Source organism: Hemitrygon akajei, chromosome 11 (genome assembly GCF_048418815.1).
Source record: "Hemitrygon akajei chromosome 11, sHemAka1.3, whole genome shotgun sequence".
NCBI classification, from domain to species: domain Eukaryota; kingdom Metazoa; phylum Chordata; class Chondrichthyes; order Myliobatiformes; family Dasyatidae; genus Hemitrygon; species Hemitrygon akajei.
Window position 1 is genome coordinate 159,254,447 of NC_133134.1, and position 15,980 is coordinate 159,270,426.

Genomic DNA, 15,980 nt, shown 5'->3' on the forward strand with positions numbered 1-15,980 from the left:
GTTCCAGCATTTTCAGTTTTTATTTTAGATTTTCAACATCTACAGCTTCCTCCCCCCCCCCCACCTCGCCATTTTCACTGAATGTAAAGCATCCCAAGAGGTTGTTCAAGTGAGAACATGGAAATCAATGCCATAGATTGTTAAGAACACCCCATGTTGCCTGAAGTGGGGAACATGCCTTATGAGAATAGGTTGAGATACTCAGCCTTTCCTCCTTGGAGCAACGGAGGATGAGAGGTGACCTGATAGAGGTGTACAAAATAATGAAAGGCATTGATCATGTGGATAGTCAGAGGCTTTTTCCCAGGGCTGAAATGGCTAACATGAGAGGGCACAGTTTTAAGGTGCTTGGAGGTAGATACAGAGGAGATGTCAGGGGTAAGTTTTGTTTTGAGTGTGTTTTTTTTCTCACAGAGAGTGGTGAGTGCGTGGAATGGGCTGCTAGCGGCGGTGGAAACGATAAGGTCTTTTAAGAGACTCCTGGATATGTACATGGAGCTTAGAAAAATAGAGGGCTATGGGTAAGCATAGGTAGTTCTAAGGTAAGGACATGTTCGGCACAACTTTGTGGGCCAAAGGGCCTGTATTGTGCTGTAGGTTTTCTATGTAGATTGATCACAACTTCTCTGCCCATCACTCATATACTCATGCTAATTAATCTTCTTATAGGACTATGCAATCTCTCCTTCAAACATTTACTACATTTCAAAATAATTCATTTTTATGATTGATTTGTTTTGAGGATGTCACAAAGATACTCTTTAAACAACTACATTCAAAAGAAATTAAGTAGATATTTAACCAGTGATTGAAACAAAAATTAAAGTTGGAAAAGTAGTTCCACCCACTAGATAGTAGTCCAGTAATTTGATTATGTCACCATATCGAGATACTGGAGCCAGGCCACATTCAAGTAGTTTATGTGCATTTTTAAGCCTTTTTATGTAAATTCTTAACAAACCTGCCATTCAGCACTGGTAGAATGTGAGAGCAATGATATCCAGAGGAAACAATCAATCCAGTGGCATGCGATTTATTGTTCCGACAAAAGCTGTAAAGATCGTCAATTCCATACGACACTTTGGGAACATGGTAGCACTCGAAAAGGAGCTCAGACATTAACTGTCGGGAGTACAATGGATTACAGGGAGCCTCTGTTAAAACCACTGGATGTTCCACACGACTCTGTAACAGGTATAAATGGAAGCAGTTAGTAGTTTGTGGAGCTTAAAAATGCACCTTCTGTAATATGGCAATGTCACAAGCTGGTGGTGTGCGGGGTCACAGTGGCTTTTCCACCTCCAATCAATGGTGATATTTACTGTACTCTTTACCTGTGCTGCACACTTCACGTGCATTTTAAATAATATTTTATTATTTGCGGTAGTATTTTGTTTTACGTGCTGTGTGAGAAATGTACTGTGGGTGCATGTATCTGAAGAAATGTTTTGTTTGGTTATATATATGCACAGCACACACAAATGCTGGAGGAACTCAGCAGGTCAGGCAGCCTCTATGGAAACGCTTTGGGCCAAGAAAACCCTCCTCAGCTCTGAAAAGGAAGGGGAAAGATACCAGAATAAAAAGGTGGGGTGAGTGGAAGGAAGCGAGCTAGAAGGTGATAGTTGAAACGTGACGGGTGGGAAAGATAAAGGGCTAGATAAGAAGAAATCTGAAAGGAAAGGAGAGCAGACAATGGGAGAAAAGGATGAAGGAGGGGCACCGGGGGAGGTTACAGGCAGGTGAAATGATGCAAGGGACCAGAGTGGGAGATAGAAAGGGACTTTTTTTTAAAACTGGAAAGGGAAATCGATTATTCATGGCATCAGGTTGGAGGCTACCCAGACAGAATACAAGTTATTGCTCCTCCCCACTCTGAGAGTCACCACATCAATGCACAAGATTAGGCCAAGAAACAACATGTCAGAACAGGAACTGGAACAACACAAACAATTATACCTCTCATTAACACTGAGTACATTATTTAAACAATCACAGTCTAAGTTTAAAAAAAAGTAAGTGAACCCCTGGGGCAATGCCTTCTACAAAAGCTATTTGGAATCAGGTGTTCCAATCAATGAGATGAGATTGGAGGTGTGGATTGTAGAGGTGCCCTGCCCTATATATATAAAAAACACAAAAGTCAGGTTATTGATACAGTCCGCTCTTCTAAATAAAGAACTGTTAATGTGCACTATGCCTCAATCAAAGCAATTTTCTGAGGACCTTAGAAGAATTGTAGAGATGCATGAAGCAAGAAAAGGCCACAAAAGAATTTTTAAAGACCTGAGTGTTCATCAGTAAACAGCAAGAGAAATGGTCTACAAATGGAGGCAACTCAGTACTGTTGCTACTCTCCCCAGGAATGGGCATCTTGTAAAGGTCACACCAAGAGCAGAAGGTGCAATGCTGAAGGAGGTGAAAATGAACCCAAGAGTAACAGCAAAAGACCTGCAGAAATCTCTAGAACTTGTTAAAGTCTCTGTTCGTGTGTCCTCCATAAGAAAAACACTGAACAAGAATAGCATTCATGGAAGGACACCACGAAGGAAACCACTGCTCGCCAAAAAAAAACATTGCTGCATGTCTCAAGTTTGCAAAAGACAACCTGAATGTTCCACAACACTTCTGGGATAATGTCAGATGAGACAAAAGTTAAACTCTTTGGCAGAAATGCACACCGTTAAGTTTGGAGGAAAAAGGGCACTACACACCAACACCTCATCCCAACTGTGAAGCATGGTGGAAGCAACATCATGGTTTCGGGCTACTTTGGGGCCTCAGGGCCTGGACAGCTTACAATCGTTGAGGGAACAATGAATTCAAAATTATTTCAAGACATTTTACAGGAGAATGTCAGGGTAGCAGTCCATCACCTGAAGCTTAATAGAAGTTGGATGATGCAACAATGATTCGAAACACAAGAGTAGATCAACAATAGAATAATTCAAACAGAAGAAAACTCATGTTTTGGAATGTCAGATCAGAGTGCAGACTTTAACCCAATCGAGATGCTGTGTCATGACCTTAAGAGGGCTGTTCAGATAGACAAATAGATGCTTTATTGATCCCAAAGGAAATTACAGTGTCACAGTAGCATTACAAGTGCACGGATATACAAATATTAGAAGTATGAAAGAATAAAAACAGTCTAACAGGAGGGAGTCATCACTTTCCCAGCTCCAGGTTGACTCTTTCTAGGGCCTAATGGCCGAGAGTAAGAATGACCTCATATACCACTCTTTGGAGCAGTGCAATTGTCTTAGTCTATTACTAAAAGTATTCCTCTGTTCAGCCAAGGCGGCATGCAGTGAGAAACATTGTCCAGAATTGCCAGGATTTTCCATAGGGTCCTTTGTTCTACCACGGCCTCCAGTGTGTCCAGTTTGACTCCTATAACAGAGCCAGCCTTTCTAATCAGTTTATCGAGCCCCCCTGTTGATGCCATTGCCTCAGCACACCACCACATAGAAGATTGTACTGGGAGAACATATGGAGAGAGGCCTGCATACTCAAAAGGACCTCAGTCTCCTCAAAAGGTAGAGATGACTCTGGTCCTTCTTGCACTCAGCCACTGTGTTAGTGCTCCACTCAAGTCTGCCATCCTGGTGCAGCCAGGGTAGCTTGTAGGTCCTCATCACATCCACATCATCATCATCATCATCAATAGTAACAGGGAGCAGTACAGGCTTAGTCTTCATAAAGTCCATCACCACCTCCTTGGTCTTACTGATATTGAGCTACAGATGATTCAGCTTGCACCATTTGACAAAGTCCTGCAAAGTATGCAAGATATCCCAGAAATGGCAATGAATAAAGACAGTTCTGTATGTAGGAAAGCCCTAAAATTCCTTGTTATTGGGCAAATCTGATCTACAGCTACAGGAAACATTTGATGGAGGTTATTGATGCTAAAGTAGATTCTGCCAGTTATTATATATACATACTTTTTTCCAGCCTGGACTGTGGATGCTTAAACAATGTGTTTAATAAAGACATGAAAAGTACAATTGTTTATGTGTTATTAGCTTAGGCAGATGGTGTTTGTCTATTATTGTGACTTAGATGAAGACCAGCCACATTTTATGAATAATTAATACAGAAAACCACAAACTTTTTCTTGAAGCTGTATGTACAGTCAAATGACATTAAACTACAACTATAATCTAATTCAGTTTGCGAATGGCTATTTTATAAAAATAGAATTATTTGCTGAGAATGTAAAACAACATAAAATTCAGAGCAAGGAGGAGAGCATGTAGCTAATCCAGCAAGCCCCACACAGCTCTGAGTTCAATGACATCACTATGGACATAACTACCCCTCAATTACTTTGATTGAAACATGGAACAATTAACATGTGGAAACTCTTCAACTGCTGAAGCAAGAAACTAGTTCAACAATCCAAGAAGCCACACTGGTTAACCTTACCAAGGTACTTTAAGAAAAGGAGTCTCAACTATTCTTGCAACAGTCTCTGACCTTAAATCTTTCCCCACACCCGTTAATTCTTTGACTCTGGTTTTCCACAGCTCCTTTCTTCACAAGTGGCAGAAAATTCCCCAGTCACTTTCCATGTTCCTGATAACCCCACTACTGTTAAGCACATCCTCCTTTGGATATTCTTTAAAATATGGAACACACATAAAAAGCTGGAGGAACTCAGCAGGTCAGACAGCATCTCTGGAAATGAACAAACAATCAATGTCCTCCTTCAGGACAGAAAAGGAAGGGGGAAGATACCAGAATGATTAGATGGGTATAGGGGAAGGAGGACAGCTAAAGGTGACAGCCCATTGAATTGGAAAGATAAAGGGCTGGAGAAAAAGAAATCTGACAGGAGAGGATAGTGGACCATAAGAGAAAGGGAAGGAGGGGATTCAGGGGAGGTGAAAGGCGGGTGAGAAGGGGTAACAGGCCAGAGTGGGAAATAGAAGGAGGTGGATGGAAATTTTTTATACTGAAGGAAACCTGATATTCATGCCATCAAGTTGGAGGCTACCCAGGCAGAATACAAGGTGTTGCTCCTCCACCCTGATCTGTTAATGTATGGACACAGTGGCTTACTGCTGGATATACACAGCAACTCCAATAGTTTGTTATTTTATATTCCACATTATAGCATCTGTAAACATTTGTATCTCCAAGCAACATGTGTGATGGGAAGTTTTTCAGGACTGAGAAAGATTTAGAAAACAAGAAAAACGAGTTTATTAATAGTCAAATTAAACCAAGTAGTTTTAAGAAAATAGAAAGTGAAAAAAAATTCTACTGTTGTTACTAGGCTAATAACAAGTATAATATGCAAAACTGCAGATCTTAGAAATCCAAAATAATTACAAAATATACTGGAAGTACTTGAAAGGTCAGGCAGCAACCGCATACAGACAGATAACTTTTCGGGTTGATGACCTTTCATCAGAACTAGGAAAAGTTGTAACAGGGAGAACATAGGAGTCCAGGAGAGACCGAATGACACATGATGGTCCATCAGCTATGATAAATAAGCCTCACCACTCAGCCAGCATTATCACAATTCTTATTTCCAAAATCAATGGACCTTAGGGTTCACCCTCACTCTGACACATTACTTTGGCTTTTAAGGATCCACAGTTCCTTCCACCCTATCGTTCCTACTCCTACAGCACATAACCCGCTACAGCAGTCTCATCATGATCAGCTTTTAGATCCATCCAACAGTACCAATGTCTAATCCCTTTCCCCATTACCCCAAATGCAACCAGGCCCACCACAACCCCTCTTATCCCCAGGAACTCTCTCCCACACCTCACTTTCCCAATTTCTGACAGTCATCCCCACTCAAACTTAACCACATTCCACCTCCAGGTATCAACACAAGGGTAAACTTATGTGATGTACTCTGCCACTGCCTCAACATCCTCTCTTCCCCATCCCTTCCTGCAACATCATATGCCCATCCTACTTCCCACAACTTCCCCACTGTCCTTCCCACAATCTCACCCCCTTATTCCGTCCCACAACCTTCCCTCCAACTCTCCCTTCCCCTCCCCAACTCTCCCTTCCCGCAACCCTTCACTCCCCAACTCTCCCTTCCTGCAACCTTTCCTCCCCCCCCCCACTAACGTTTCCTACACCATCCCGTCCCCACAACATTGCCCCTCCCGCTATACCTTTGGACAAGCTCCCCTCAATCCCACACCCCCCTAGCTCATCGCTCAGTCTCTCCTTCTCTAGGTCGGAGCACCCACCTCAGAGGCGACGCCGAGGTGCTGGAAGATGTGGTCGAAGACCTGCTCCTGGATGTCGAAATTGACCACCACGTTTCTGTCGAACTGGGTCTTAAGAAGCCAGCGGACCACCTCCAGGTTGCGGATGTCGTTGCCGACCTGCGTGTCGCTGCGGGAGGCGCCGCGGCCCCGCGCGGTCACGTTCTTGAATTGGAGCCGCGGCGCTTCATCCACCGCCCAGCCCGCCCGGCACTGGAAGGAGCCATTGTCCACCACCATCGGTACCTGACCCACGCCCGCTTCCCCTGGCTCAGGTATCGGGTCCGCCACGGCCTGCGCATCCCGAAAATAGTAAACATTAGGCAGCGGAACAACCTCAGCACTCTCGCGTCCCGGGACCACCGCCATCATGGTCCGGCCACAACAACAGTCCCCCTCCCAAAAACGACAAAAAAGGCCCGGAGTTTTAGTTCCTACCACAGTGATTTCAGCAAGATTTGCAAATGCAATACGTTTGGCGCATCACAATCCACATTGAACCTTTTAAACATATTTCAGAGATTGCGTTATAAGGTCAAAACTGAGTTTGTCGTACATGCGTGCACAGGTTCAATTAGAAACATGGCAACACACACAAAATGTCAGCAGGCCAGTCAGTTTCTACGGAAAAGGGTGAAGACCAAAGGAATTTCCAGCCTCTGCAGATTTCCTCGTGTTTGCAACTAAAAACTTACTTGAAGCAGCATCCAGTAAGCATCATTTGTATGAAAAAGAAACAATTTTTACAAGAAAAGTCACAATCAGAAAAAAAGTTTTTTCAAAGTGGCCAAGGTGTTGCTATTATGGTAGTGATTAGGGTTTTGCTGGTGTGTTCAAGAACAGAGAAGCTGAAGGAAAACAGCTGTTCTTGAACCTATGGTGAGGAAATTAAAGGCCTCACTACCTCCTGCACAATAGAGCCTGAAGGAAGATGATAGGACCTGGATGGTGGGTGCCTCTTCAGTGCCCCCCTGTACAAATGGTTGAGCGGGATGTGCCCAGGGAGTCCACCATTCTCTGCAGCTTCTTACAACCAGTAAACACCTGCATGACGAACATAGGCTTCAGCAAAATTTGTAAATGTATTGCACATTGCAGATTATATCCATAAGCATTTTAAACATATCCAAGGCACTGAATTACATCTAGTGTATGCTTATTATTGTCACATGTACACAGGAGAGGAGAGTGGACCATAGGAGAAAGGATGAAAGATGAAAAGTTTAAGGCGAACATGAAGGGAAATTTCTTCACTCAAGGTGGTGAGAGTGTGGAATGAGCTGCCAGCACAAGTGGTGCAAACGAGTTCGATTACAGCATTTAAAGAGAAATTCGCTAGGGTACATGGATGTTAGGGGTATGGAAGGCTATAGTACAGATGTGGGTAGGTGGGTCTAGGCGGTTTAAATGGACTGGATGGGCCAAAGGGTCCGTTTCTGAGCTATGACAGTGAAAAACTTTGTTCTGCAAGCCACGCATACAGATCATCATAAGTCCATTTAATATAGGAGCAGAATTAGAGGCTCATCGATTGCTCCACCATTTCATCACAGCTGATCCATTTTCCCTCTCAGCCCCAATCTCCTGCCTTCTCCCTGTCTCCCTTCATGCCCCAACCAATCAAGAATCTATCAGCCTCTGCCTTAAATATACATAAATAATTGGGATCGACAGCTGCCAGTGGCAACAAATTCCACAGATTCTCCATTCTTTGGCTAAAGAAATTCCTCCTCCCAAACAAGAGAAATTACCCTTGCAGTTTCTTAGCTCTATCCACAACAATTCAATACTTCCAACCCTATGTCACCTCTTTCTAATGATTTAATTTTAATTTTTTTCCAGCAGAGCCACATACCCACCTCTGCCTTCCTGCCTGTCCTTTTGATACAATGTGTATCCTTGGACATTAAGCTCCCAATTTTAATCTTCTTTCAGCCACGATTCACCATACTTGTCAATCTGTAACGGTGCTACAAGTTCAACAATATTTCCACGTACTGCGCGCTTTCAAATACAAAACCTTTAGTCCTGTATTCACCCTTTTCGATTTTGTCCAGCTTTTATGTTGCAACTCGTTTTGTTGACTGCAATACGTAGTCGACACTTCAGGCAGAGACTCTCCTCCAGGTCTGAGAAGGAAGGGGGAAGATGGCAGAATAAAAAGGTGGAGGAGGTAGGGGAAGGAGGCTAGCTGGAAGGCAATAGGTGAAGCCAGGTGGGTGGGAAAGGCCAAGGGCCTGCACCCATTCCAACATGTCAGTCCATGGCCTCCTTGTGCCAAGATGAGGCCACAGTCAGTGTGGAGGAGCAACACCATATATTCCATCTGGGTAGCCTCTAACCTGATGGCATGAATATTGATTTCTCCTTTCCAGTTAAAAAAAATTCTCCCCTACTTCCCAGCTTCCTCTTTTTGCCATTCTGACCTTTTACCTCTTCTCAACTGCCTCTCACTCCCCCCAGGTCCCCTCCTCCTTCCCTCTCTGCTATGGTCCACTCTCCTCTCCTATCAGATTCCTTCCTCTCCAGCCCCTGACCTTTCCCACCCACCTGGCTTCACCTATCACCTTCCAGCAAACCTCTCCCCCCACCATCGCCACCTTTTTATTCCGGCATCTTCCCCTTTCATTCTCAGCGGATCTTGGCCTGAAATAAATCAAAAACATATGATTTTTCAACTTTCTTTCTAAGTATTCATAGTATGCATATTACAAAGAAACCATACATTTAAAAATGCCACACTGTTCTCAGGGCGTATATTAATTTCCTGCTCAGAGGAGAGGTTGCTCTGTGCAGTGTATAAAAATTAGAGGGAATGTTACTCAGATTTCTGTTAAATCTTTCCCCTCTCTACTTAAACATATGCCCTTTGAGTTCTTGATTGGCCAACCAAAATACAGGATATATCAATACCTAGCCTGAGAGGGCTCAGTGGAGAGTGGGTAACTACCAGAAAACAAGAGGGACAAGTTAAGTAGATCCTTCACTCCCAATGATTCGCATCACCCAGCAACCCACCTATTTAGCATTATCCTAATCACAGAACCACAGAACTATAGAACACAGCACAGTACAGGCCCTTCAGCCCTCCATGTTGTGCCAACCCATATAATCCTTTAAAAAAGTACTAAACCCACATTATCCCATAACCCTCCATTTTTTCTTTCATCCATGTGCCTGTCCAAGAGGCTCTTAAATACCTCTAATGTTTTAGCCTCCACCATCATCCCTAGCAAGTCATTCCAGGCACTCACAACCCTCTGTGTAAAAAACTTACCCCTGATGTCTCCCCTAAACTTCCCTCCCTTAATTTTGTACATATACCCACTGGTGTTTGCTATTGGTGCCCTGGGAAACAGGTACTGACTATCCACCCTATCTATGCCTCTCATGTCCCCTCTCATTCTTCTACGCTCCAAAGAGAAAAGTCCCAGCTCTGCTAACCTTGCTTCATATGACTTGTTCTCCAAACCAGGCAACATCCTGGTAAATCTCCTCTGCACCCTCTCCATAGCTTCCACATCCTTCCTATAATGAGGTGACCAGAATTGAACACAATACTCTAAGTGCGGTCACACCAGAGATTTGTAGAGTTGCAACATGACCTCTCTACTCTTGAACTCAATCCCCCTGTTAATGAAGCCTAGCATCCCATAGGCCTTCTTAACTATCCTATCAACCTGCGCAGCGACCTTGAGGGATGTATGGATTTGAACCCAAAGGTCCCTTTGTTCATCCACACTCTTAAGTAACTGACCATTAACCCTGTACTCAGTCTTCTGGTTTGTCCTTCCAAAATGCATCACCTCACACTTGTCCGGATTGAACTCCATCTGCCATTTTTCTGCCAAACTCTGCAGCCTGAATATATCCTCTTGTAACCTTCGACAACCTACAGCTCCATCCACAACTCCTCCAATGTGATTGAGGTGTATGGGGTGTCCAGAGAGGGGTAGCACCTCAAGTGAAGCAGCTTGTCATGTCCATTCTGGGGCAGCTCACTCACTTTTAGCTCCCACCGGACACGCAGATCTCACCTGTGGAACCAAGTAGCTGTTTGCATGCGACGGCAGCCACGCCCCCGGAACACCACTTCGACAGGCAGGCTAAACCAGGTGAGGGTAGCCAGCGGGCCTCATACCCCGGTCAGATAGGGGCATGCCTGTTCAAACATGTAAAGTCAGCTCTGGGCGGAGGCGATCTACGGTGAGATCCAATGGCTGTGAAGCTGGTACTGCAACACTCCACAGAGAGTGAAGGGGCATGACGAGGCACAGAGGACATCATGGTCATCCACTGCAACCAAGTCACAACTACTCATATCACTGGACCCAACCTGGTGAACCTCCTCTGCACCTCCTCCAAAGCCAGTATATCCTTCCTCAAGTATAGAGACCAGAACTGCACACAGTACTCCGGGTGCGGCCTCACCAGTACCCTGTATAGTTGCAGCATGACCTCCCTGCTCTTAAATTCAATCCCTCTAGCAATGAAGGCCAACATTCCGTTTGTCTTCATGATAGCCTGCTGCACCTGCAAACCAACCTTTTGTGATTAATGTACTCCCAAGTCCCTCTGCACAGCAGCATGCTGCAATTTTTACCATTTAAGTAATAATCTGCTCTTTCATCTTTCCTTCCAAAGTGGATAACTTTGCATTTGCTAGCATTGTACTCCATCTGCCAGACCCTTGCCCACTCACTTAACCTATCTATATCTCTCTGCAGACTCTCCATATCTTTTGCACAATTTGCGTTTCCACTCAATTTAGTATCATCAGCAAACTTAAACACACTATACTCGGTCCCCTCTTCCAGATCATTACTGTATATTGTGAACAGTTGCAGGCCCAGCTCCGACCCCTGTGGCACACCACTCACCACTGGTTCCCAACCAGAGAAACACCCATGTATCCCAACTCTCTGCTTTCTATTGGTTAACCAATCCTCTGTCCATACTAATACATCACCCCCAACTCTATGCATCCTTATTTTATGGATAAGTCTTTTATGTAGCACCTTATCGAATGCCTTTTGGAAACCCAAGTAAATAATGTCCATCTGTTCCCCTCTATCCACTGCGCTCGTTATATCCTCAAAGAATTCCAGTAAGTTTGTCAAATAGGACCTGCCTTTGCTGAATCCATACTGCATCTGCCTGATGGATCCATTTCTTTCCAGATGCCTCGCTGTTTCTTCTTTAATGATAGCTTCAAGCATTTTCCCAACTACAGATGTTAAACTAACTGGCCTATAGTTACCTGCCTTTTGCCTACATCCTTTTTTGAACAGTGGCGTGACATTCACTGTCTTCCAATTCACTGGGACCTGCTCAGAGTCTAGAGAATTTTGGTAAAAGATCACCAAAGCCTGGACTATAACTTCTGCCATTCCTTTCAGTACCCTGGGATACATTCCATCAGGACCAGGGACTTGTCTATCTTCAGGCCCACAAGTTTGCTCAGCACTACCTCATTAGTGATAGTTATTGTATTGAGGTCTTCACCTCCCATTGCATCCATAACATCTCTCTTTGGCATGTTAGATGTGTCCTCCACTGTGAAGACCACCACAAAATAGTCATTCAAGCCTCAGCCATTTCCTCATTACCCAATATCAATTTCCCCTTCTCCTCCTCCAAGGGACCTGCATTCACTTTAGCCACCCTTTTCTGCTTTATATGATTATAAAAACTTTTACTATCCACCTTTATATTTTGTGCTAGTTTATTTTCATAATCTAGCTTCCCTTTCTTTATTGCTTGCTTAGTGGTCCTGTGCTGCTTTTTAAAGTTTTCCCAATCTTCCAGTTTCCCACTACTCTTGGCAACTTTGTTTGCGCGAGCTTTTAGTTTGGTGCCTTCGTTTATTTCCTTAGTTATCCAAGGCTGGCTCTCCCCACCCTTATTGTCCTTGCTTTTAACTGGAATATACTTTTGTTGAGCACTGTGAAAACTCTCTGTGACAACTGCCCCACCATGTAGCCTGTGTTCCCAGTCTACACTAGTCAAATCCTCCCTCATCTCATTGTAGTCTCCATTGTTTAGGCATAATACACTGATTTTAGATCAAACTATTGCTCTTTCCATTTGTATGAGAAACTCAATCATACTGTGATCACTCTTTCCAAGAGGATCCCTAACTGCAAGATCACTAACTTTGCCTGTCTCATTGCACAGGACCAGATCTCAGAAAGCATCTTCCCTTGTAGGTTCAGTAACATGGTGTTCAAGAAAATGGCCCGAAATGTCAACTGTACTTTTTTCCATAGATGCAGCCTGGCCTGCTGAGTTCCTCCAGTGTTTTGTGTGTGTTGCTCGGATTTCCAGCATCTGCAGATTTTCTCGTGTTTGTGAGACAACACAGTCTTCGGGATGCTCTATCCTCGCGACAGAGATCTCTGTCTATTCCTCTGACTATACTATCCCCAATTACCACTACACTTCTCTTCTCTCCCCGCTCTTGAATGGCTCCCTGAACCACAGTGCCACGGTTAGTTTGCTCATCCTTCCTACAGCCCCCACTCTCATCCACACAGGGAGCAAAAATCTCAGACCTGTTGGACAAGCTCAAGGGCTGAGGCTCCTCCAGCACTGTCTCTTGGATCCCACTACCCGCCTCACTCACAGTCACACCCTCTTGTCCCCAACCACAGACTGAATTTGAGGCAGCTAATCTAATGGGTGTGACTACCTCCTGACACAGAGAATCCAGGTAACTCTCCCCCTCCCTGATGTTCCAGGTCATCAACTTCGAGCCTGAGTTCCTCGAGCAGTCAGATGTGGTCACCAGGAACCACAATGGGGTCCACCAGCTCCCACATCATGCAGCCACAGAACATCACCTGATCCTGCATCATCCCTTTATTTAATTACCTGTAATCTAGTGACTTTTTATTCAACCACTACAAAAGCCTTACTCACTACTGACCTGTGACGCCCCGCCAAAGCCTCAAGTTCCCACTCCTACACCGGTCCCCTCACACAATGGCCACTCTGCGTTGACCCTGCTTTACTTTTACTTGCTCCTGCTAATGAATTGTGAATCGATTGGTCCGCCGCTAATGTGCCAAGCCCCACGAAACGTTCCTTTTTTAAACTCTTCTCCCCAACCTGTGCGAAGCTTGCTCTCTCTGCAAATTGGTTGGTCTGATGCTAACTATTCCTTATCTTAAGGGATATGGAGTATAAAAGCAGGAACATTTGATGCATATTCAGGGTTCTCCGTGTTTAAGAAAGAATGTGCTTTTCACAGAAGTGGTATGGAGCAGGTGTACTGGATAAATTCCAGGTTGATGTATAAAGAAAGGTTGAGCAGTTCAGTCCAATGTTCACTGAAATTTACAAAAATGAAAGGGGATGTTATTGAAATGTGTGTGATTTTGATTTAGTTTCTTATCCCAACCCTGGTATTTCTATTTTGTTTGTTCATGCCTTAAATTTATCAAATCTCTTTCTAGCTACTAGTTCCATCAGTCCTACAACCCTCAGAGAACTCCAATTCCTGCCCCCCAGTCTATAATAGAAATAAAAATAGAAAACGCTGGAAGCTCTCAGCATCTGTGGAAAGCAAAACAGAGCTAACGTTTCAGGTTAACAAACCTTCATCAGATTTGAAGGTCTTTCTGAGTTCTGATGAAGAGCATTTGAGTTGCAGAATTAATTCTGTTTCTCTCTCCGCAGATGCTGCCTGACCATCCAAGTATTTTCTGTTTCTGTTTAAACTTCCAGCACCTGCAGTTTTTAGTAAATGGAGAGGGATTTGCCTGATCTGTCACATTAAAACATACAATGCAGTAAAATTCACTGTTGGTGTCAAATCAAATCAGCAAGGATTGAGCTGTCCAGCCCTCAGGTATCGACATACTTCCAGCCCCAACATGCTCACAGCTCACTAACCCTAGACTTATGGAATGTGGGAGGAAACCGAAGCAGCCAGAGGTCATAGGGCACAACTCCTTACGAACTATGTCGGAATGAACTCCGAACTCAGACATCCTGAGCTGCAAAACAGTCATGCTAATCACGGTGCTACCAGTGACTGACAACAAAAGTTATTTTCAAATTGGCAGTCCATAACTAGTGGAGTACCATGGAAATCTCTCATGTAAGTTGATATCTTGAATGAAGGGACCAAGTGTACCGTTGCCAGATTTGCTAATGGCACAAAGAGAAATGGAATAACAAGTCAGGAGGAGTACATAGAAAGGGATATGGAGGGGTGTAATGTCACATGTACATTAAAACATACAGTACGGTGAAATGCACCATTAGTATCATATCGAATCAGCAAGGATTGTGTTGTCCAGCCTGCATGATTCGCCATGCTTCCAGCACCAAAGAGTTAAAGTTAAAGTTTGTCCCGAGCCTTTGTGGCTCATCAGGCCAGTGCTTATGCCGGTTTCTGTGGCGTGAAGTGACTGAGAGTACGAGACTCCCCCCCCAGATAGGACGCCAGTCTATCGCGAGGTTAACCCCCAGCATTTTGCCAGTACCCATTTTCAGCTGGGTGGATTGGAGCAATGTGTGATTAAGTGCCTTACTCAAGGACACAACACGCTGCCTTGGCTGGGGCTCAAACTCACGACCTTCAGATCACTGGTCCGACGCCTCAACCACGGCCACATGCCACCAGCATCAAAAGAGTATACCCATAACCCGCTAACCCAGAGGTTTCCAACCTGGGTCCACAGACTCCATACTTAATGGTCGGGGTCCATGGTATTAAAAAGGTTGGGAACTCCTACACTAACCCTAACCTTATGGAATGTGGGAAGAAACCAAGCACCCAGAGGAAACCCGTGCGGTCATAGGGAGAACACAGAAACTCCTTACAGACAGCGGCAGGAACCGAACACTGATCTTACAGCTTCGTTACTGTGCTGCCTCAGTACAAGGTTTTCTCAGCGGATTCTAGCAGGAAGCGTCTATGAAGGAAGGGAGCAGCAGACAACATTCCTCACCTTCTCACTCATCACTTATTTAGAACCTTTGGATATGTTCAACATGATTCAACAAAAAGGCATACTTTTGTCATTGAAATGTTATCAACTTGCAAGTTTTCGACTTCCAATTTTTCCACTTGTGATTTCCTTAGCTTCCCATTCTGTAAGTAACTGGTGTAATTTTGATAAGTTTGACTCCCCAGTCTGTGATGGTTCTAGATGGCTTGTGCTGAAGCAATCTTGCAACCAGTACCTCTGTTAACTTTTGCAACTTCAGAACATTAAACTAATTCAAATGAAGACACTGGAGTCCGGGAATGTGGATCCAGTTCAAGTTTACTTTTAAGCGAGACATACTCGTATCACATGGTAGAGTGAAGACGTATGCAATTGATAGATTTTTACATATAACCCGTAATGAAATATTTAAATGAACAGGAATGCTTAACCAAACAATATATATCAGAATCAGGTTTATTATCACCAGCATGTGTCGTGAAATTTGTTAACTCTGTAGTTCAATGCAATACATAATATATATATATATGAGGAGAAAAAATAATAATAGTAATAAATAAATCAATTATAGTGTCCAGTGTATAGATTAAAAATCATGCAAAAAAACCAGAAATAATATATATTTAAAAAGTGAGGTAGTGTTCATGGGTTCAATGTCCATTTAGGAATCGGATGGCAGAGGGGAAGGAGCTGTTCCTGAATCACTGAGTGTGTGCCTTCAGGCTTCTGTATCTCCTACCTGATGGTAACAGTGAGAAAAGGGCATGCCCTG

The 15,980-nt window shown here is 43.9% G+C and overlaps 1 protein-coding gene across 4 annotated transcripts in view; it reads right to left on the minus strand.

Moving 5' to 3' along the window:
* The window catches only part of actr5 (actin related protein 5), an 82,450-nt gene that overhangs the window by 49,854 nt on the left and 16,616 nt on the right, over nucleotides 1-15,980 (minus strand). The window contains exons 1-3 of one of the 4 annotated variants that reach the window (XM_073062052.1): nucleotides 8,287-8,606; nucleotides 6,231-6,542; nucleotides 962-1,185 (exon numbers count right to left, since the gene is read on the minus strand). In XM_073062052.1, the coding sequence (XP_072918153.1) occupies nucleotides 962-1,185; nucleotides 6,231-6,542; nucleotides 8,287-8,574 (824 nt within the window). In that variant the 5' untranslated portion in view covers nucleotides 8,575-8,606. Of the gene's footprint in view, nucleotides 1-961; nucleotides 1,186-6,230; nucleotides 6,654-6,686; nucleotides 6,846-8,286; nucleotides 8,607-15,980 lie in introns of those variants that run through there. The other 3 variants (XM_073062055.1, XM_073062054.1, XM_073062053.1) reach the window with 3 other exon arrangements.